Source organism: Lissotriton vulgaris, chromosome 12 (genome assembly GCF_964263255.1).
Source record: "Lissotriton vulgaris chromosome 12, aLisVul1.2, whole genome shotgun sequence".
NCBI classification, from domain to species: domain Eukaryota; kingdom Metazoa; phylum Chordata; class Amphibia; order Caudata; family Salamandridae; genus Lissotriton; species Lissotriton vulgaris.
Window position 1 is genome coordinate 764,195,111 of NC_141700.1, and position 23,304 is coordinate 764,218,414.

The following is a 23,304-nucleotide window of genomic DNA, read 5'->3' on the forward strand; positions in this document are numbered from 1 at the left end:
GAATGGGTGAATGCTGTCTTAGTGATGTGTCAGGGAAAGGTGAGTAATGGGTCTATGAGTGCAGGGTGACTGTGCCCATATGAATGCAGGGAGAGAGATGTATCTGTGCAAGTGCAAAGAGACTTGTGTGGCTACTCCCAGAGATGTATTCGCCAAGCCACCTCTTTCTCAAATCATTGTGCTTGAGAATGCACCATTTGCCCACTTTTTTCAAAATGTTCTCGTGGGAGAACCCCCCGACCCCCCATAGGTGGTTCGGCCTCACTCTCTGCGCTCGCTCGCCACAGTGCAGTGCTTACGCCTCACCACTTTCAAATGTCACCAGCCGCCACTGCTCCATGCTACCCCCCGTAGAATTGGTGACCCCATTTCTAACATCTCCCATTCTGTACTACAACGGATCATCGCCAGAGCATCGCTGGCTCAGGCTCGCCCTAAAAACAGTGCCCCCCAAGAACACATCCAACTGCGGCTGCACCGACTTCCTATGGCACGCTAGGTCACTGTTGCTGGTCACGAGCGCCGAAGGTGAATATTTCAAATGGGTTCGAGTTTACTCGAGTTGTGACAGCCTCTGACCACCCCCCCCCCCCCCCCCCCCCCCCGGCTTCCACTTTCATCTTTCACTCTCAGTGAGACGTTCTTGTTCAAATGAGGTGACTCTTGGTTTCAGAAACATTCAAATACACATTTGTTTAGCTTGCTTTTAGATTAAGCTGTTTTGCTTTTTATTGAATAGAATTCCCCTTTTATGCAGCTTTATGTATTTTGACATTTTAGTGTTTTCAAAACATCATGAAAAAAGAGAAGAGTTTATCAAACATCCGTTTTGAGCCTTTGTGTTATTACTGCAGAGAAACGCGTCTTTTGTACCCAAGGCATATAAAAGGATATATTTTCTCTTCAAAAGTGGCGGTGAAGGTGTAGAGGTGCCGTTGGCTTGCAGCGTTGTAGAAAGACACCAGTCCCTCCTCGTAGTCCACAAAGATCCCCAGTTTGCTAATCACGCCTATAAACCAATGCTCTCTGTCCGTCTCATCGGTAACATAGTACTTTGTCACATCTTGGCTGAGGAGCCACAAGCCGTCTTTGGGGAGCGGGACATCCCTATGTCTTTTTACGGATGTGCTGGCTACCCCCAGCATCCACTGGCTATACAAGCCACTCATATCGTAAAACTTTTCATATTCTATGGTCACCACCCAGTACCACTTCCCAGAGAGGACCCCTGTTGACCCCCAGACACAGCCGTTCGTTACAACGCCAGTGTTGCGAACTTCCTTCCCGTCACTTCCGATGGAGAGGGACCAGTCTGCAGTTTTCGGATCCACCGACAGGGGGGCTGCGGAGACACAGGAAATACCATGAGGCCACTCACCCAACTTGTCAACACTTTCCAAGAATGCATAGAATATTCTGGCAGAGAAAAATATATTAAATACTAAGGGGATTATTCATGAGCCCTTTACGCTTCAGTTGAGCCACTTTTTCTGGTCCTGCACCACTGCAAAATACACCCCACACTGCACCTTATTTAGAAAGTGACACATCTAGGTTGATGTATCACTTTGTAAAACCCTGCACTACATTATACCTGCATCAGATATAATGTAGGCCGGGTGGGCCCCACAAAATTTTCCCCCCACAAAAATGGCTTGTAGTAGTGGCGCAGTGAAGTCTACCAGATTTCACTATGCCAATTCTAGCACACCACTTGCATCATAAAGCAGGTGTAAGACTGATGCAGGTGCATTTAACATGAGGCTTGCCCAGGTATAATGACCCATTGCTGCATCACTTTTGCAACACACTCCAGCAATGGATCATTACTGCGCCTACAGATATGTCAGGAACGCTGACGTATCTGTAACTCCTATTAGATACGGCCAATTCCTGTCCTTTTGCTCTGCCTCGGCGCACAATGGGCTGCCGTGCATCAACGTAGGCAGCTTTGCACTGTGGTGTAAGGGTGCCTGCGTTTAGGAGATGATTGTTTTTTTGTGCAGAAAGGGAAGTCTTTCTGTGCAAAAACAATCACAACAGGCCTTTTCCTCTTTCTATGTGCACCACACATAGAACAAGCATTTACAATGCAATGGTTTCGCCTTTGTTAAAGTTAGAGCTATTGGCATTGCTCTTGACATTATTTTTATTTATGTATTTTTTAACATAAATAAATGGCATTGTCATTTACAATGCCACTAGCTTTATCTCTCGCAAATGACACACAGAGCCCCCCCCACACACACAGCCACACAAAGCTCCCCACACACACAGCCGCACAAAGCTCCCCACACACACAGCCGCACAAAGCTCCCCACACACACAGCCACACAAAGCTCCCCACACACACAGCCACACAAAGCTCCCCACACACACAGCCACACAAACCTCCCCACACACACAGCCACACAGAGCCCTCCACACACACCCACATGGCACAAGCAGGCAACAGGGGCACACTGAGGCACAAGCAGGCAACAGGGGCACACGGACGCACAAGCAGGCAACAGGGGCACACTGAGGCACAAGCAGGCAACAGGGGCACACGGAGGCACAAGCAGGCAACAGGGGCACAAGCAGGCAACAGGGGCACAAGCAGGCAACAAGGGCACACGGAGGCACAAGCAGGCAACAGGGGCACACGGAGGCACAAGCAGGCAACAGGGGCGCACAAGCAGGCAACAGGGGCACGAAAACTGAGGCACAAGCAGGCGACAGGGGCACACGGAGGCACAAGCAGGCAACAGGGGCACACGGAGGCACAAGCAGGCAACAGGGGCGCACAAGCAGGCAACAGGGGCACGAAAACTGAGGCACAAACAGGCGACAGGGGCACACGGAGGCACAAGCAGGCAACAGGGGCACACGGAGGCACAAGCAGGCAACAGGGTCAGGAAAACAAGCACAAGCAGGCAAAAGGGTCACAAGCAGGAATTGTAATTTAGACGGGGCTGAAGTGGAGAACGGTCAGTAGGGAAGTAGTGTGGCTGGTGCAGTGGTACCAAGTGGTACCAATTATTCTGCAATTGACACTTGCTTTATTCCCACCTTTCTGTTTACAGACTACACTCCGAGCTACTGTAGTGGCAGTATCCTCTGAGCTCGTGTCGCAGAGCTGCCAGGTGGCGCAATGTATATTCAAGAGCACGTATGGGCCCCTATGTATAATATAGTCTCGGCTAGAAAGCAGCAAAATACAAAAAATATGTATGATTACAGCTTTACAGATGAACAGCAGTAAAGATGCATGATTAGAAATAGTGAGTTTAAACTACTAGTGTGAACTTTTTGGGTGTGTTCCTGCCTAATCAAATATATGAAGAATGCTACCTTTTTTTACTGGATCTGTACTATAAATGTATTAAAATGTGTTTTATTGGAATACAAATAGCTTAATTAAATCCCTCCTTCAGAAACAAAAAGAGTAGCTTTGGGTTCAAAAAGAAGGTTGTGTGCTAAAGGTCACACTGTGTGACAGAGCTTGGGTATAGTAGTCGTTTTACAAAGTGCACTTAAGCCGAAGCTGGTTTAGCATTTACTGTATTTTTGTAGGGACCTTGTATGTAGGAGACCTGTTTGTACCTTAGTAAATATGGGCCAAAGCTTTAACGACTCACTCATCGAAACAGTTTGCTAATCCTGCCACTATTTAATTAAATTCCAGAAAAAATATGTAATGCGTTTTTAAAGACCACTTGCTGATGGCAGCTGCGTCTTTTGCCATGGTGGTCCCCTGTCATGCTCCATAAATGGCACATGCCATCCAGGTTACTTTGGAGGGTGGCACAGGGGCACAGCGTGGCGATCTCTTTCACGCAGAGGGACGGTTTCAAGACCTCAACAAAGAGAGGCATTCGCCCCTCCATGCCCCCTGCCCCCTGCGGGGGGCGTGTCACAACTAGCAGGCCTGGCGTGCACCAAGCACATCTGTCACTTGTGAGGAAATAAATGGCTCTCCGTGTGGCCAATGGGCTGGCAGTGACTCAGGAGGTCAGCCAACCATGGCAGCCCACCAGCACCTGCCGCCATTTACGCGACACCCCGGCCAGCACGCACAAAGCCAGGCCGCACTCTCTGAACCCGGATCACCAAGGGGTGACCTAAGGCACACAAAACATCCCCCCCAAGGAAGGTTGGCATTTGGAACCCTCCACCCAGCCTTTGTTACAGCGTGGCCCTACACCAATGTCTGCCAAAAAACACCTGCATTACCATAATGTCTGTGCGGGTTCAATGTGCTAAATTACATTAACGCATCTCTCTCCTGCATACATACACAGAACCGTCTGCTTCAGAAACGTGTTTCTAAAACTCCCGTCAAAGTTTTATCTCTCTACTTTGGTTTCCAGTTGATTTTCCCATACTACAAACGGGCTGCGTTAAACCTCTTTACTTCAGGTGTGTATCTTGTGTACAATATGTGATCTCTTTACTCGCTCTCTGATTAACCTGTAGCAGTTAGAATCAAGGAAAGGCGAACTCCCCGTTTCATCCTTCCGAGGTCGATACCCCAACCATCATGCAAACGGGTGATAGTAACACCTGTTATGTACAGCGCCTATTGGTGGCAAAAAGTGCAACATTAAGCGCTGTAAATAATATTTCATGCTGGCTCCTACTCAGCCCCCAGGTGCCTTCCGTCAACCTCAAAAATTGAGCCCCATCAGGACCACGGATCACCTCTTTCCTAAAGATGCTTTGCACAGCTGTGCACAGGAAGGCTCAAACAACAGGCAGAATTTTTGGCTGTCTTCCTTGGAGGAGTCTTCTTTGGGGAACAGAGTAAATAAAAGACCATGGCGGGGATATTAACCTTGTCTTAAAACATAAAAAATTAGCCTGGTCTTAAAACATAGCCCGAGTCCAGTGCCCCTGGTGGGCACAGGATAGAGGCAGCCTGAGAGGAGACCACAGCAGAATTAACAAGCGTGTCATGCCTTGTAGAAACCATTACAAAGGATGGTTCGATATACACTGATGCACTGTGTAACAAGTGCACTTTGCACAAAACTCAATTAAATGAATGACATTCCTATGGAATGGTTTCACATGGTCATGCTAAAGTTTTCTGCCGAGTCATCCAAAGACCTTCCTCCTTCCAGTGTCCTCCCTGACACTCCTGTCGAACTGCCAAGATTCTGCTCCCCTTACCTACCTTGCACCAAACAGAGCAGCAATCTGCAAAACCAGATCGCTCAAGGTCCCTTCTGCCTCGTGTAAGTGGTTCATTTTAACTAAGTTATTTTATTTGTATTCTGGGTCTTGTAACTGATTTTCTCATTATAAGCCCGAGAATGCAAAGAACAAGACTGGACTGGATGAAAGAGAAATAGAATGAGCATCTCAAACAAAGACCTGGAGGGTCTCACCCCTGCCCCAGTTCATCCCTGTAAAACCAGTCACGCTGAGCTCCCCTGCAGAGTGGGCCTCCACGCTGCGCATTCGCACACCAACTCTCCACACCTAAGACGTAGGCGTAGCAGCCCTCACCGAGACCAGCCACACACCTTGTTCTACCCACTCTAAGCATCCACGCACCAAATCTAAAATCCGAGAATCACTCCTGGGAAGCAATCAAATTTTGAGCACACCAAAATGACCCAGCCAAAGTTTTAACCCAGAATATACACCAGAACTGATCAAATAAGAAACTTTACAATGCAATGTTAAATCCCAGAATAAATACGCATGCCTTCCATGGGCACAACAAAGTCTACAATTAGGACGAATATGCAGTCCTTACTATCATGGCTGGGTGACTGGGGTAATATTAAACAAACGCTGCACCCAGATCTGTTCGCTCCGAAGCGAACAGCGTTTCTTCCATGAAAGCAGCATTGCATGTTACTCAGAAAAAAAATTACAGCAGATTTAGGAAAGAATGACAGCAGTTTCGGGCTTACATTAAGTTGTGTACTTCCTGTTGCAAAAGGAAAGATTGCTAGAGCAGATGGTAATTAAAGAGGGTTGTGCTGCAGTTTAAAGGCGTGTGTCTGGGTTATTGTACTACAACATCACTACAAGCAGGGAGCTGTCACACTGTGGCGTCACATTGTTGCTGTAGCTAGTTGGACGGTCAAGGGCATCACATTTGAAACGAAACATACACCACATATACAAAGAGTCATGCAGACAGAAGTGCACACAGGACAGGTGCACCGACACCTGCACACAAAGAGCAATCCAGACACACTCACAAACAGACGCTGCCCCAAACATATACACGCGCACGGGACACCCGGACGAACCACACCGACTCGCCCTCGAAGAATACACAGACTCACGCTGTCACACACAAACACACCGACATAAAATGCACCGAAAATAAGGTAAGTGGCATACAGACACCGCAATACCCAATCCCACACACAAAAAGCCCTCACTCGCACTCAGTTGAATACAGAGTCACACACTCTCCGACTGATACAGATACCCCTCTGCACACAGTCACGCAAACAGGTGCATACACCGACTTAAAAATACACGTAAACTCAGGGGCATGGCACACAGAGACCGGAACACGCGAACTCACACACTAAAAACCAACATGTGGACACAGCCAATACTCAGGCACATACACGCCGGCAAACACACAAAGACACAAATACCCCTGTGCACACCAGCACTCACAGTTACACAAACACGCCACAAATGTGCGTTCTCTACCTAACGTCGTGCAGTGAATCTCTGCCGCGTACATAGCTTCGGGTGCCCTTCGCTGCACCTGCAGACACCCTGCCGCTGCGCATGCTCAAACACTAAAAAGCGCGCTCCACGGCACAGCAGCCTGGCACACTTGTGGTCACTTATAATTCGGCGCTTAGAAGCACAAGAACCCACTGCAGTGGCCTGTAAAGCACTACGGGGCACATGTAATTCACATTATATTCCAACATAGATAAGTAGTACCTCAGAATGAACAGAGAGGAGGATGAGATGTAGAGGGGTAGGTGGATGCAGGGAAGCATGGATGTAGAGGAGGATAAGAGGTAAAAGGGTAGGTGGATGGAGGGAAGCATGGACGGAGAGGATGATAAGAGGTGAGGGGGGTAGGTGGATGGAGAGAAGGATGGATCGACGGACAAGGGACAAATGGAAAGAGTTTAGATTGAAGGGGTGGATGAGAGAAGGGTGGACAGAGGGACAGACACAGATGAGTGGGTGGATGGAGCTAGGGATGGCTGGGTGGGAGGAGAGAGTGACAGATGTATCAATGGACGTACCTCCTGTTCGCGTACCTGTGTCAAGTGCTGCTCATTGTGACGCGTCTCTGACTCGCGCTGTGGTAGCCTTTGAGGTTCACTGTGACGTGTGTCAGACTCGGGCTGTGGCTGTCGTTGATCATTGTGACGTGTCTCGGAGTCAAGGTTAGGCCGTGGTTGTTCGCTGTGACGTGATTCTGTCTCTCGCTGCGGGGTTAACGTCACACAGGGCTCATGCTGCACTTGGCATTGACGTGCTTCTAGTCCACGCTGCTGCTGCGACGCCTCTTGCGGTGCCTCCTTTGCTGATAGTGTTGTCAAGCCTATGTCGACCTGGCGCTGGGGTGCCTCGAGCTGCTGCAGCGGGCCCTGACGTCTTTCGTCCACCTCGTGTATGCTGCACTTGGCATGGACGTGCTTCTAGTCCACGCTGCTGCTGCGACGCCTCTTGCGGTGCCTCCTTTGCTGATAGTGTTGTCAAGCCTATGTCGACCTGGCGCTGGGGTGCCTCGAGCTGCTGCAGCGGGCCCTGACGTCTTTCGTCCACCTCGTGTCCCGACGAGGGCGCAGCATTGCCTCTGCCGCCATCTTGGGACCCACATAAATAAAAATTGTAACCTCCCCATTCCGACGTCTCTTGAGAGCGCATGCGCCACGTAGACATTGAAAACGGCTTCCGATTTTCTCCACAATCTTTCTCTTCTCCTAAATAGTAACGAAAATAACCCTGTTTCAACATGGCCACAAACGAGCGCAGACGCCACATTGACATGGGATGGTAAACTAAAAAAACTATCGCCATTTTTAAATGGTAATATGACCCAGACTGAGATTATAGAGTCAACTGGGAGGGTTCATTCAATAACTGAGCATAAACCTGTAGACGCAGATTTTGTATTTGACGATCGTGAACAAGCCCGTCAGACATAAAACAAGTCTCACGCTTCCCGCGTGAGACGCGATCGGCCCGGTCGGGTCTTGTAGAGCGGATGGCCCCCCTGGTCTACAGGACCCACTCGGGGGGGAACCACCGACCTCAGGGCTATCCAGGGGGACCCAGGGACCCAGCGCCGCCTCAGTCACGCGGGCGGGGGCTTCGTTTGCAGCCTGCTGGACCCGACCGCTAAAGGATTCCAGCGGGAGGGGCTGGAGCGCTCTCGCAGCGCGGAGCTGCAGGCAGGCAGAGAGACACAGAGCGGTGCGAGTCAGCGGGAAGGGGCGGCTCGCACCGCGGGGGATATCAACAATACCTTGGCACTTGCAGGCAGGCTGGCAACCCCAAAACCAAGGGGGGAAACAAACGTTGCGGGCCCCGAGCCCGATGATAGTCTCGGTGGCGGCTTTTCTCCGGGGACAGATGCGACACGGGGCAGGAGAGACGTAGAAGTGCCGGCAATGCCGGACCAGACACGGGGGCGTTCCCGGCGTCGCGTGACGTCGGCAAAAGCCAAAGAATGTCGGGAACGCCCCCGTGTCTGGTCCGGCATTGACGGACAGGCCCCTCGTCCAATGGCAAGGCTCCGTTTACGGAGCCAGCCAATCAAGGACGAGGGCCGAACAAAAGCCACACTACGGTTCTCAACAGGATTTCGCCTGCGCGGAAAAGCTGCGCAGAGCGCAGCTTCCGCTAGGCGAAACCTAAAAAGGAGAAATACAGATATTTTTCTTTTTTTGCCTCCCTTACACCTCCCATGGGGAGGCGTGAGTTTTTGGTACTGCCTCAAAATTATCATATTCTTCTAAATCAGGGGCATTGTCAAAATGCCATGGATGTTGCTGGGAACACGCCCAGCAACACCCATTGCACCCTTCTGTAATGCTAAAAGCTGCATTAAAGGGAACAATATTCATCAGGCAGCATTGGGCCCAAAAAAGTGGCGTAGTGATGCCTGATAAATATCACTCAGGCTCCTGTACCACAAAAAGTGGCGGAAGGGGATTCATCATTTACAAGCCCCTTGCACCATCTCTGTGTCACTTGTAATATGGGAAAAAGTGATGCACAGCAGCACAAGAATCCTGAAAATAAGCCCCTAAAAGTGCCCAACAATGACGTGTCCCTCACTGGAGAATCCCACATTAACTCTGTGAGAGAGGGACAGCCCTCTTCAGATGAGTGAGGAGCACTGGTGCAGCTGTTGTAGTGGCCCCGGGCTCCAGTGGTGATGCAGCACCTGTACCAATGAGGTGTGAGCAGCAGCAAACCTATCAATGATTCAGCAGGTGTAGTGGCACCAGGCCCAGCTAGCCACAGTCTTGAACTTATGTAGTGCAGTCAGAGGCGTAGGTCTCAATGGTGCAGCAAGTGGAGTAGACCAGGCACACCCAGCGGCACTCTTGTACTAGTGTGAGGGGCAGCAATGAATGGTGAGGAAATTGCAGTGGAACCAGCAGCAGTTCCTCTGTGGGAGTGGGGGAGCACTGCCCCCCCCCCCCCACTCTTCTGGGCAGACAGTGACAAAAATAAAATAGTAATGAAATGATTTTATTACCATTTAATTTTTCATGCTTTCTGCCAGCAAGCAGAGTATGAGGGCAGATCCAGTGTGTCACTGCTGCCAATTTTTGGCAGCAGTGAGGAGTGGCCACTTAAGTTTGAAGTACGTATTTTGGTTTGGCCGACTACCTTATATAGGCCAAACTCACATGCGCAATTCAAACATCTCTAACCCGTTGGTCTTGGACAGCTGGGCTGGAGAGCAGGCACAGGCCCACAGTGATTTTTGGAACATAGAGCCAGCTCTCTCTGACCAATCAAGATGCTTTACACATGCTTTTTCACAAAATGAGAACAGAGTCTTGATTGGATGAGAGAGCTGCCTGTGGGATTTGCACTGTTACTGCTGCACACACAGTCTCACTTGATCTCACATTCTAAAAGAGTGCCCATCTGCAGTTTTTTCTCCAGCACACAGGAAGGCCAAAATAACTAGTTTTTGAGATAAGTAACACTTTTTAAGGCAGGCACTGTGTGTGTTGCTTTGGTGAGAAAGTAGCAACCCACCCTTCTGACCTTTACACAGGTCTCTCTAGACAGGGAGAGTTTCTAATATATGTCTTCTGTGTAACAAGTCACACTTTTTGAATATGGTTGTGCATACTGTACAAGGCAGGAAACTGACTAAAGATATACATTCAAGGATGCAAAACAACTTATAACTGTACCTGCGAAGGCTGTTGGGTCAAAAACACGACTCCCTGAAAAGAAAAGAGAGAAACATAACCAGATATTATTTGTATAGGTTATTTCTCGGTTGTAGGCAGGTAATAAATGCATTAATCAGCTGTATCCTTTTGCTTCCTTGCACCGCTTCCCATCCAGGGAGGTATTACTGTAATTACGATCCTCTCCATCCTGAGACGTAAAGTGAAGAATACATATCCAGTGGCGTAATGAAACCAATGTACCCCCTGCATACTTCTCTGAGGGGCCCCACATAAAATAACTTGTCCACCCAACTGCACCCGTCCCCAAGGAGGCATTACCACATTTACCATGTTTGCTTCTCATGTCTTTATGAGAGGTTCACGAAGCCGGCGCCACACTTTTTTTGATGCTCCTGCAATGCAGGCCTCTCAATCATATGTATGAGGCCGTGCAAAGCAATTCTGAGTGACTTTGCATGGCCTCACAGATATCGAGTAAGAGAAAGCAGCGCAAGTCACTGCTTTGCCTTGCTCTGCGCCAAGGAGGTGATCCATGGGCATTGTGGTGGGCTTTCCTATGCAGCACCGATGGAGTTTAAGGCTGCTTCAGATTTACCTAATCACGTAAACCTGGGGGAGCGCCCAAACCGTCCCTACCTTCACAAAAACAAACTTTCCTGCATGCAGACCACCCTTGCACCAAATTGCAAGGGTGCCTACACTGGCGCTATGCAGAAAATTATGCACCAGTGCAGGGGGAAAGGCCACACATGAATTCCTGCCCTTTCACAGTAGTGCGGGGTAGTAAGTAGATGTGTAGCTCTGCCCTACATCAACCCCTTATAAATTAGGTCCTCCGTGCGAAACACCATCCATAGGTTTTATTAAAAGATCTCTAATCCCACCAACCTAGTTGGTTGGATGCTTTATCATTGAGGTCCCACCGAGGCACCTAGCACTTCAAGCATGTGCTTCAATGCCTGATTACAGTGGAGCAGGTTTTGGGGGCCAAGGGGGGGAGGGTGTTTATCTCACAAGTGGAAACGGGTGAATTAAAGCGGACTTAGGGTTACCCACCAATGTGGTATATTTTTAGTAGTGGCAAATTGGACAAGGGTTAAGAGCAGTGGTGGATAGGTTGTGAGAAACCAATGAACTCTCACATCCTCAATGAGGGTTGACATGTTTCAGCCATAATGTCAACCAACAAACTGAGGGGCTTATTTACAAGTCAGTCAGTTTAAAAATTCTTTATTCGCTTATTCATCATAAAAGACAGGTACATCCAAATTTAAAATTAACATAAAAATACATCATGAATTGATTGGGAAATAATGTACAAAATTCTTACACCAAGTATCAACATGTATTATTAAATAAAAGTATATACGTAATAAAACAACATCTAAAAATGTGATATGAATAATTGAAATAGTTTAATAACTCAGTGCTGGCTTAATTATCAAATAATGAGTACTTAAAAGGGAATAGATGATCTACCTTCAGTTACAGGGCGGGTCAAAGCTCAGGCACATATAGGCCGAAGCCCAACTGAGGTTTTTTATACTAGTCCCCCCCCCCTTACCCCCCCCTCCATTACTACGAATTGCCCATGCCCAACTCAGAAACTTAGTCACACCAATCACTATCAGGGCAGTGGTGTCTGATTTAAAAATTCTGCTTGCAACCAATGCCGATCTAGTGTTCATAGTCTTGCATAGTGGCTTAAGCCATTTTGACCTAGGCAGGTGATATTCAGGACAGACAAATAGAAAATGTTCTATGCTCTCAATGTGGTCCTGACAAAATATACACTTCTCACACATGGGTAGATTCTATTTACGTGTGAAGCATCTTAAAGGCAGCGTGCCTATTCTGAACTGGTGGTAGAGTTTTCGATCATATGGCTTAGTAATGAGATCCCAATAGTCTTCCATTGCAACCTCATCCTTGATTTTGAGGAAGTTCTTTGACAATGACTGCCTTATGTGGGAAGAGTATCTCTTGGTTTTGACCATTTCCCAATATGCTGATCTATAGGTCTTTTTTGATGGGAATGCCGCTTCCTCCGGATGATCCCAAAGATTGCTCATCCCCATTTCAGCCAGAAGGGTCCTGATGCTATTCAGCCATGGGATCATATATGATCGAATCATACTCCTCACTTCCAGTAAAGCCTTGGCATACAAGGAGAGTTCCGGAGTTATCCAGAGATGCCTCCAGAATGCCAGGGGTCTATAGCATGCTTCATCTTCAATGGTGTGACAACCCAGGTCAAGGAAGAGTGGTAGCAGGGGCGAGGATTGCGGGAGGCCGAATATCGCTCTTACAAACTTATTTTGGGCTAAAGTTAATGGGGATAAAGTACCAAAATCCCATAGTTCGACTCCATACAATATTGCTGGACTAACTTTGGTGGTATAAATTCTTAGTTTGGGGCAATGGGCTTAGTCTGGGAAAGCCTGTGTTCTTTAATGAGGGCGCCGGCTAGTTGCACATGTTTTAGTGCCAGCAACTCGATTTGGAGCTTCCAACTTAATTTGCTGCTAAATGTGACACCCAGGTATGAAAACGCTTCGGTCTGCTCCAACAAAGCCCCACCCATGTAGACACTTGCATGTATGGTTTTAGTTTTATGGAGCACCATAAACTTTGTTTTCCCTACGATGACCACTAACTCATGTTCACAGCAATACACCTCAAAATGAGACAGTGCCGCCTGCAGCCCCTGTCTCATCTTGGATAGAAGCAGGGTGTCATCCGCGAACATGAGCTAAGGTACTTTCATACCTGTTAGCATTGGTGCATCAGTCGGGTGATTTGAGAAGTACTGGACTACCGCATTTATAAATAGTAAAAACAAGGTAGGTGCCAGTACACACCATTGTCGAACCCCCTTGGACACATTAAATCTCTCTGTGGTCTCGCCCGGTTTACCCCAACGAACTTGGGCGCAAGTCGATTCATGGAATCTGACCAAGATTGTCACCAAACCTGGCGGCATCCCCATTTTCAAAAGCGCCTTCCACCGTTTCACCCGAGGAACAAGATCGAATGCGGATTTTACATCCACAAATGCCACAAAAAGCATACCCCGCCCATGACCACCTCCTTCTAATAAATTAGGACAAACCTAAAGGCCTGGTCGAGGGTGCTTGTGTGTGACCGAAACCCTGCCTGTAGTGGAGTTAAGATGTCGGAATCCGCCAACCAACCCTGTATTCTCCCAAGCACTAGCCTTGCTATGATCTTCTGAACAGCATAAATGAGACAAATGGGTCTATAATTTGCTGGTTCAGAACGCCCCCCCTTCTTGTAGATCGGCAATATTTCGGCGCCAGACCAGGTTTCAGGTAGCAGGGCGCCATTTGATATAGCGTTTGCTAAAAACTTTAGATGTGGAACCCATAGGTCTTTATCTTTTATGAATGAGTCTGCTGGAATGCAGACAGGCCCCGGGGCCCTTCCATTCAGGGTGATTTTAGCACAGACTCAACCTCCTTACTCATAAAGTTTAGTGCTTCGTTGTTCAAGGTGATCTGGGGGAGCTCCTCGCTACTATCAGAAAGCCTGCAGTGAGCCGCAAAATATGTCACCCACTTATCTGGTTCAACGTGGTTAATTGGTGACTGCATACTATTACCCCATTTTTCCAGGGACCAAAATTGGGTCATGTTCCTCCCATTACAAGCCAACAACAAGTTATGCCATCTTTCTTCGTCCCACTCGCTCTTTGCCTTTTTCTGTGCTGCTTTATATTGTACTCGTGCCTCTTTATTATTACCCTTATCTCTTAGACTGATTGCCTTAACCAGGTCTTTATAGGCCTTCCTACAAGCATTATTGTACCATGTGCTTGGCTTCAAAGGTCTAACCTTTCTACAGGGGCTTTTTTGATGAAGAACTTTTTCAGGTTCTTGAACAGTTCTTCATGCACACCCGGTAACATGTCTTTTATCTCCTCCTGATATTTACCATTGGTGAGTTTGCACAATGACCACGAAACCAAATCCCTCATCTGCACTGGATCCTCCTCGTTATTGACAATCCCTGTCCACCGGACTCTTCTTAGGTCATTGGTGACAGTGACTGCATCGATTACGGAACCACCTTCTCCCTGGGTTGGGCAGCAGAAGCTTTTATCATTAATTTTTAAAATCAACGGATTGTGGTCACTTTCCGGCCTCCTCCGGACCTCCATGTCTAAAATGGTGGGCCAGAATTCAACATTGATAAGAATGTAGTCTATACGACTACTATTTCTACCTTTGTCAAATGTATTTGCCCCAATCCTATTAGACTGGAACCTCCCATTTGCTACCCTCAAACCCCTTTCTAGACAGAGGCCCTTCATTTGTATTGCGGCCTCAGTCCACTTTCTTATAGGTGGTAAGTCTAGATGGGCATACCCCATTGTGCGTCCTCGTCCTCGCTGAGCCTACCATCCTCGTGATCCAGAGGTTCAAAGCAACAGTTGAAGTCACCCGCAATGACCACATTACTGGTGACTGCAACAGTAGCCAGATGACTTTCGAGGATTGTGACAACACTAGAACCCCTACCACCCAACTGACCCCCGGAATAAACATTACATATCGTGAGGTCGAGACCTTTTGGGGAGCTAACCCGTAAGGCCATGATGTCAGGACTCTCTATAAATAGCTCATCGACCCTTAACCCCTCAACTTGCCTCACCCAACAGGTCAGCCTACCTACTGATCTACCCCTCTGGCCTCTTAGTGCAGCTTTTGAAAAGTTTAAATAGCCTAGGTGGAAGACCCTGTCAATGGCCCAAGTCTCATGAAATAAACAAACATCGGATTCCTCAATAAATGATAACCTTTCTGTGGACGTAGCTTTTGATGCGAGCCCTGCAATGTTCCAGGAAATTAAAATCATACCTTTTTTGGGCAACTAGTATCTACTTCCTCTATACTGTTAAGTTCTTCCGTATCATTGATAGTATTTGTTGGAAGTGGCCCTCCATGCAGAACACAAGAATGGGGATAGGCACGTACTCCTAGACTGGCAGGGGCTATTACCGCTACTCCAGGCTCAGGGGTATTACATTTACAAGTCAAAAAAGAAACCTTCCCAGGAAGGGAAAGAGAATCACCAGCCTAAGGATAAATTAGAGCTCTAGATGTCTCTGGTGGACTGAAGATAGGTTCTAAACCTGGAGAGCAAAGTCAGAGATGTGTCAAAAAGAGACAGTAAATAACAAATAGTAAACTAAAGAAAATGGTAGAGACAATATATATTCCATTTACTAAACATGTAAGAATTTCAACAAACAAAAATCTTTTTTTATATTTTAGTTTCAAATGTGCATACATAGGTTGTCAAACAATACAAATAATGTCAAAGCAGTAATATATAATTACTTAAGGTCCCAACAGGAACAAGTGAGAATAAAATTGCAAATAATGGTATTCAGCAATACATTAATGGCAATGGATGATGCTTAGAGTGGCATATACTTGGTATAATGTGTATTTGGTTGTTCTTGTATTTATACCACCGTATGGTTTCTGTCCAGCACATTGCCGATGAGTTTTTTGGTGTGGGCTAGGTTCTAGCCGTCACCTTCTTCAGGGCACAAATATATAAGCAATCCAAACAATATGCCGAGCAGTTCGGGAAAAGAAAACAGGATATATATATATATATATATTATATATATATATATATATATATTATATATATATATATATATATATATATATATATATATATATATATATATATATATATGGAGAACCAACAACGAGGCTAGATTTAGGAGAGGAAGTTGATTTTTTAGTCAATGCTCGCCTCCAATCACTACGCTCAAGGAGTCAGCAGCAGCCACAGCTGCAGCCACAAAAAGGGCAAAACTCAACCAACAAAGGAGGGAACGCCGTAAAAAACACAAACTCAAACAAAAAAAAGAAACAACACTGGCGAAACAGAAACTAAATGACAGGACAATTATACATCTCTCCTCCACGACGCTTACAGAGGCAGAAAAACAACTGCTTAGCTTGGGGTTGAGTTTTTGCCCAATAAGTGACTTTAACTATTCGAAGACCAGAATAGATGTTTTTCAATATATACGCAAACTCAAACTGCGTAAGTTCTTCAATATTAAGGAAGGTCTGAATGAGACGGAGCCTACTAATATTGAACTGAATCCTTCTACGTTGTTGGCTCATGACACCAGAGCATTACTTACTTTGCAGCAAATGGGAGAAACCACTGATACTTCTGATAGTATCAACTCTAATCCATCGACCCAGCAAGAGCTCAGAGACGCCGAAATTAACCAAATAGGAGCAGGCAGCAGTCCATTCAAACCTGCCTCCAATTTCATACCAACCATGCCCCGAGACGCCATCGATTCATTCCACGAAGTGGTGACAGCAGATCTTAAAAAATTACATTACCAAATAAAACATCGGAAAAGACAGAAAGATACTAGGGAAAAAGTTTACTGGGCACTTATGAACAAATTAAAATCTGACCACAAAAACATTGTCTGCAGCTCAGATAAAGGTTGTAACATCGTGATTTAGCCGCAAAAAGACTACATCAACGAGGCGACCAGACAACTTTCAGATATCACATGTTATCCGAAAACCAACGTAAAAGAGTATGACAAAGCAAGAGATACACTCAAAAAAATGTTCTACAAAATCAAGAGAGAAGGCCTGATCTCTATGCAGGAGTTCAAGTTCCTAGATGTAGAGCATCCAGTTATGCCCAGGTTATATTTAATCCCTAAGATCCACAAGGAAACCTTACCAGTTCCAGGAAGACCGATCATATCGGTAATTGACAGTATGGCGGAACACATTGCTATCTATGTGGATTACTTTTTGCAAAGTTTGGTAAAATATCTGCCCACCTATGTGAAGGACACGGGAGACTTTCTGCGCAAGATAAAGAATACTCCTTGGACATATGACTCTTTACTCATTGCCCTGGACATAGAGTCCTTATATACTAGTATTGAACATAGTACAGGACTGAGGGCACTTGAATTTTTCCTAGGGACCAGACCCCTTAATTGTTACAATCACAATAAGATGATCATAGAGCTTCTCACATGGAGTTTATATAACAACTACTTTGTCTTTGGTAAAGAGACTTATCTGCAGAAAAGGGGTGTGGCTATGGGGGCCTGCTTCTCTCCCAGCTATGCGTGCTTGCACGTGGGCTGGTGGGAGAAGCAGGTCCTCATGGGAAAGCATCATGACACTTACTCATATGGCCGGGATGCCTGTCACCCCCTCCCAACACAATCCCCAAGGATGGGAAGACGGACGCAGTTCTGAACTTTTGGAAGGCGGGAGGGAGTTACCCTCCCGGCCGTATTTATTAAAATATGAAACAAAATTAAAACATTAAAATAACAGTTTCATATCATGTACAATTTTCATTTATTACATTATGATGAAGACACGTTGATTGGCTAACCTTAACAAATCTCTAGTACAAAGGTTTTCCTAGCCGAGTCTAACATCCTGCCAATGCATACTTTTCTAAATTAAAATTGTACATCCTAGCATTACGGGGCCAACGGCAAGGTCGCAACCGGTGTCAGATCCCAACTACCAGAACTCCCCCCTCACGGTGTGAGGGGCGGGCGCACAGAGGACTGTACCTCTGTGCCATCTCCAATTTCCCTTGTCTTCGCTGGGGCCCTCTATTTAACTCGACGCCATCTTAATGGTCGTCCGAGGACTCGTGTGAGGTGTCTAGAAGGTAGCGTGGACCCTCCTCCCACCCCACACTGCTTCTCATATCCGCCGTCGCGGATATCCTGGCCCCGGGAAATTCATAGGAGGGGCATCGAGCCACCTCCTCCCCTGGAAGGGGCCTATGACCACCTTCCCTTAGGCGACCCCATACTTAGTGGGTTCCGCCTCCCCGTTTGAGGGGCCAATGGCCGCCTCCCTCCGGGCGCTCCCATCCATAATGGGTGGCGCCCCCCCTCTAGGGATCTTGAAATTACTGCTCACCGATCATGACCTTACCGCCCGACCAAAATAAATACGACGTTTGTTTACCTACTAAGAAAGAAAAATCAACCTCTAACTGCAATCCTTTATTACTCATACATTCGACACTTCCTTCAACTAGACTGTTATACTCCGCTCTACCAAGGAAGAAAAAATTGTTACGAACAAATCACTCATTGCAGTACCAACATCGACATTTTTATTAACGACTAAACCAGGAGAAAAGAGATGCTTATAAAGCACAACATTTTATTGCAGTACTAACTTTGCCATAAGGGGCTGGTGGGTGGGTCTCAAAAATTGCTCTTTGTTTCGTCGAGGGCTCATGTGCAACGAGGGGTGCAGCTTCCTAGCACAGGAACAAGAGGATGCTTCTTCTGATTGCTGCTCCTTTTATTCCTCTTCGGGAGGGCGTGTACCCTCCTCCGGTACGCCTACGGGGCGTGGCCAACGGTGTAGGTGTCTAGGACAACCCCTCTTGGGCGGGAAAAGGCGCGCCCCGGCTACGCCGCTTCGGGCATACCAGCCGTGACACGCCCCCCGCACAAAATGGTTTCCCGGGAGGATCCGGGCCCCCGACCATACGTTCGGGGGGACCGAGTGGTCGCCCCTTTCCATATGGCCGGGATGCCTGTCACCCCCTCCCAACACAATCCCCAAGGATGGGAAGACGGACGCAGTTCTGAACTTTTGGAAGGCGGGAGGGAGTTACCCTCCCGGCCGTATTTATTAAAATATGAAACAAAATTAAAACATTAAAATAACAGTTTCATATCATGTACAATTTTCATTTATTACATTATGATGAAGACACGTTGATTGGCTAACCTTAACAAATCTCTAGTACAAAGGTTTTCCTAGCCGAGTCTAACATCCTGCCAATGCATACTTTTCTAAATTAAAATTGTACATCCTAGCATTACGGGGCCAACGGCAAGGTCGCAACCGGTGTCAGATCCCAACTACCAGAACTCCCCCCTCACGGTGTGAGGGGCGGGCGCACAGAGGACTGTACCTCTGTGCCAACTCCAATTTCCCTTGTCTTCGCGGGGGCCCTCTATTTAACTCGACGCCATCTTAATGGTCGTCCGAGGACTCGTGTGAGGTGTCTAGAAGGTAGCGTGGACCCCCCTCCCACCCCACACTGCTTCTCATATCCGCCGTCGCGGATATCCTGGCCCCGGGAAATTCATAGGAGGGGCATCGAGCCACCTCCTCCCCTGGAAGGGGCCTATGACCACCTTCCCTTAGGCGACCCCATACTTAGTGGGTGCCGCCTCCCCGTTTGAGGGGCCAATGGCCGCCTCCCCCCGGGCGCTCCCAACCATAATGGGTGGTGCCCCCCCTCTAGGGATCTTGAAATTACTGCTCACCGAATATTACCTTACCGCCACAGGCCGGATAGTTGACCGGCTATCCGGCCCCCCCACAGACTCCTACTAAAAGGTCATGCTTTTACAAACCCCTTAACCAAGCTACGAAGTCTCCTATGAGTAAGATATTCCCCTCCTGGGACAAATGGACCCCATCCTCGAGATACATGTGATCCCCCCGAATACATCCATGCGGAATACAGTGCAACTGCGCCGAGCGAAACAACCTACCAAGTTTGTTATTGACCTTCTTCACTGAATGGTTCAGTGCTGACACAGAGAGGCCCCCCGCCACACCTTCCTGGGAATCATGTGGGACCATGCTATCGTGCACCCAGGGATCCTTCTCGCCAGCCAGCTAACAGTAGATAGGACTCGCTCGAGTAGTACTCGCCGACCGAGTGTCACTAAGTCATTGCCTCCCAGATGAACTATGATTACAGACGGCGGTGACCTTGTCCGCCCTAACAGTTCCTCAATAAAACATTGAAACCGGTCAATACAGAGCCCGCCCCTTCCGTGGAAGGTCACCCTGTACCCGTATTCCCCAGCTGCATGAATCACGTCACCTGCTTTGAATACGTCCCCGGACCGCCTCACGTATGAGTGGCCCACGACCCACACCACTCTTTCCTCAGCCGGTGATCTCTGACCGCTGGTCCCCAGGTGCTGGGTCGACTGCACAGTCCGCCCCGCATCGTATGCTCGCGAAACTGTAAAGCAAACAGAAAACAAGAAGCGTGAGTGCATGACATTGGCTTCACAACATGTGCAACCGCTCATACCTTTTATAACAGTTCGAGGACCATCGTCCCAGTTGTTTCACCTTCTCAACACTCTGACCCCTGGCTGTAGCCTCTGTAGCAGCCCCTATTCTAAAGGAATGGGTCCCGAAATCGCCCGGGTCCAAGCCCGCTGCTGCGATTGCCATCGTTAGCACCCGCTGAAACTGGAACCTCGTCAGTGGGGTGGCGTCGATGTGTCTCAGCAAGCTTCCCCCCCATGCATCCGCCCTTCGCGCCAAATATTCCTCAACGCACTTCACTGGGCACATGGGGGACCCTCGCATGCGCTGGACGATAATACGGTCTCCCATAGCACCCTGGTGGGTCTTGGACCTGGTTATTGTGATCACCATTGAATCACCCTTGATCAGAATGTGATCCAGACCCAGGCCTTCCTCTACATCTTTCTTATTTCTTGCTACCAGCTCGCTCACCCGCATAGCCCCATGGAACGCTAATGCGAAAGCGGCCCGGAACAGCACTGCCTCGAACTGGGAGGAACATGTCGTGGGGAGTATCGACATCAGCAGGGACAACCTCTCTAACCCAATCGGGCGCCTTTCGTCTACTCTACGACCCTCAAGGCGTTGCCAACCACGAAGGGCCTTCTTTACCAAAAAAGACGATGTGGGGTCCTCGATGCCATGCGCCTGCGCCATGAATGAAATGCGGCCCGGTGCCTATTGGCCGTTGCCGCTGATCGGCCTGCACTGTGTAGTGCTACAAGAAACTTCAGGACATACTCCTCCTGACCCCAATTGACCCCCCCTGCCGGAGCCAAAAATGCACAATAGGAACGAAACGCTCCTTTGTATGCCTTCCATGTCCTGGGGGTTAGGCTTGCTGCCACGAGGTCTTGTAATCCGGGGCACCGAGTAACCAGAGTGCTTCGGGAAATGGGGCCGCCGCTAGGTCCGCGGAAGGTAGATAACCCCTGAAAGCCTGCATGTGTGAACGAGAGAGTGCATCAGCCGCCTGGTTCAGTACCCCTGGCACATGCTTCGCCCTAAATTGTACGTTCAGTCTCATGCAAATTAGTACAATTTCCTTCAGTAATCTCAATATCCACTTGCAGCGCGCTGCCTGACTATTTATACATTCAACAACAGTCATATTGTCGGACCAAAACACCACAGAGCGATCTCTGAACTCATCCGGCCACGCCATCAGAGCCACTAAAATGGGGAACAACTCGAGAAACCCGATGTTACCTGTGAGACCACGTCGGCCATGTTTGCGCCGACCAGCGATTACCAAAGATGGCGCCAAAACCCACGCTCCCCGCCGAGTCGGTCCACAAACCCAGCTCGTCCGAGGACGCTGGTGGTTTGCTCCACACCACTCGACCGTTGAGATCCGCCAGGAACGCCCACCATATGCGCATGTCCTGGCGAACTCCTGCAGACAGTCTCGTGCGATGGTGTCCTTCCTTGAGACCGACCATGGTTTGTGCAATAGAGCGGGAAAAGGGGCGGGCCATTGGTATCACTCGGAGGGCAAAGTTAAGCTGGCCCACCGCTTGTTGTAGCTGATGAAGCGTGACTTTTTCTTTGCTGATGCACAATTCCAAGGAAGCCCTGAACTTCGCTACCTTCCCCACCAGCAGACGGAAACATCCCTCCACAGAATCGAGCTCAATGCCTAGAAACTCGAGTGAAGTTGATGGTCCAACCGTCTTACCTGGTGCCAATGGCACCCCGAATTGCTCCATGAGAGTGCAAAATTCTCATAACGCCTGCGCACACTGAGTGTCGCCGGCTGCCCCCAAGAACAAGAAATCGTCTAGGTAATGCATAACCTGGGTATGGCCAGTGGCCCTGGTAAACGCCCATTGCAGAAAAGAACTGAACATTTCAAAATAAGCACAAGAAATGGAGCAACCCATTGGCATACATCTATCCATGTAGTAACGTCCTTGAAAAACAAAGCCTAACAGACGCTGATCCTGTGGGTGTACCGGGAGCAACCGGAACGCTGACTCGATATCTGACTTCGCCATCAGCGCTCCGGGCCCCAGGCGATTCAACATGGCGACGGCATCATCGAAGGATGCGTACCGCACCGAACAAACTCCCGGGTCAATCGCATCGTTCACCGAAAGACCCCTAGGAGCTGACAAGTTGTGGATCAACCTAAACTCACCCGGGTCCCTCTTGGGGACTACTCCCAACGGAGAACAGATGAAATTAGTGACTGGCGGGTGCCTATATGGCCCAGCGACGCGGCCAAGGGCAACCTCTTTTGCAATCTTTCTTTCCACCACTGCTGGATTATGCTGTGCCGACCGTTGGTTTCTACACAATGATTCCCCCCGAAAATCCCCCGCCGGGATGCGGAAACCGTACGAGAAGCCGTTCCTCAACACCCCAGCGGAGACATGATCAGGGTATTCATTTAGCCAGGGGATCATTGCCATGATATCTACAGGGGTTGGTAGCGGAACTCCTTGGTCCACCTCAGACCTGTTTGGCCCCTCCTCTACCCCCCGTATCACCATTCTTGGCTCTGCACGCACTCTCGGGGTGAGAAGAATTTCCGCAACTTGCACACTCATGTCTGAACTTACACGTCCCTTGTGGCCTAGTGCACTTGCCCCTGTTAAAATTCCAACAGACACCTTTTCTACCCCCGTTCCCACCACTCTTAGGCTGGTGGTCACCTGCGGGGCCCGCTCGAAAGGGCGCCGCCGGCCGGTGGCGGGACGGCCCTGACCCATTCCCGCCAAGCGAGGACAACTTCGTCGCGCCCGGCAGGAGCTGCTTCTGCCAAGAGATGGAGTCGAGACAATCCC

At 48.5% G+C, this 23,304-nt stretch overlaps 1 protein-coding gene across 1 annotated transcript in view; it reads right to left on the bottom strand.

Moving 5' to 3' along the window:
* Nucleotides 1-731: 731 nt before the first annotated feature.
* LOC147678625 (CD5 antigen-like) overlaps nucleotides 732-23,304 on the bottom strand; it is a 362,152-nt gene continuing 339,579 nt past the window's right edge. Inside the window, exons 5-6 of the mRNA XM_086946076.1 lie at nucleotides 10,371-10,403; nucleotides 732-1,342 (exon numbers count right to left, since the gene is read on the bottom strand). Coding sequence (XP_086802202.1) covers nucleotides 846-1,342; nucleotides 10,371-10,403 — 530 coding nt within the window. The 3' untranslated portion in view covers nucleotides 732-845. The remainder of the gene's footprint in view (nucleotides 1,343-10,370; nucleotides 10,404-23,304) is intronic.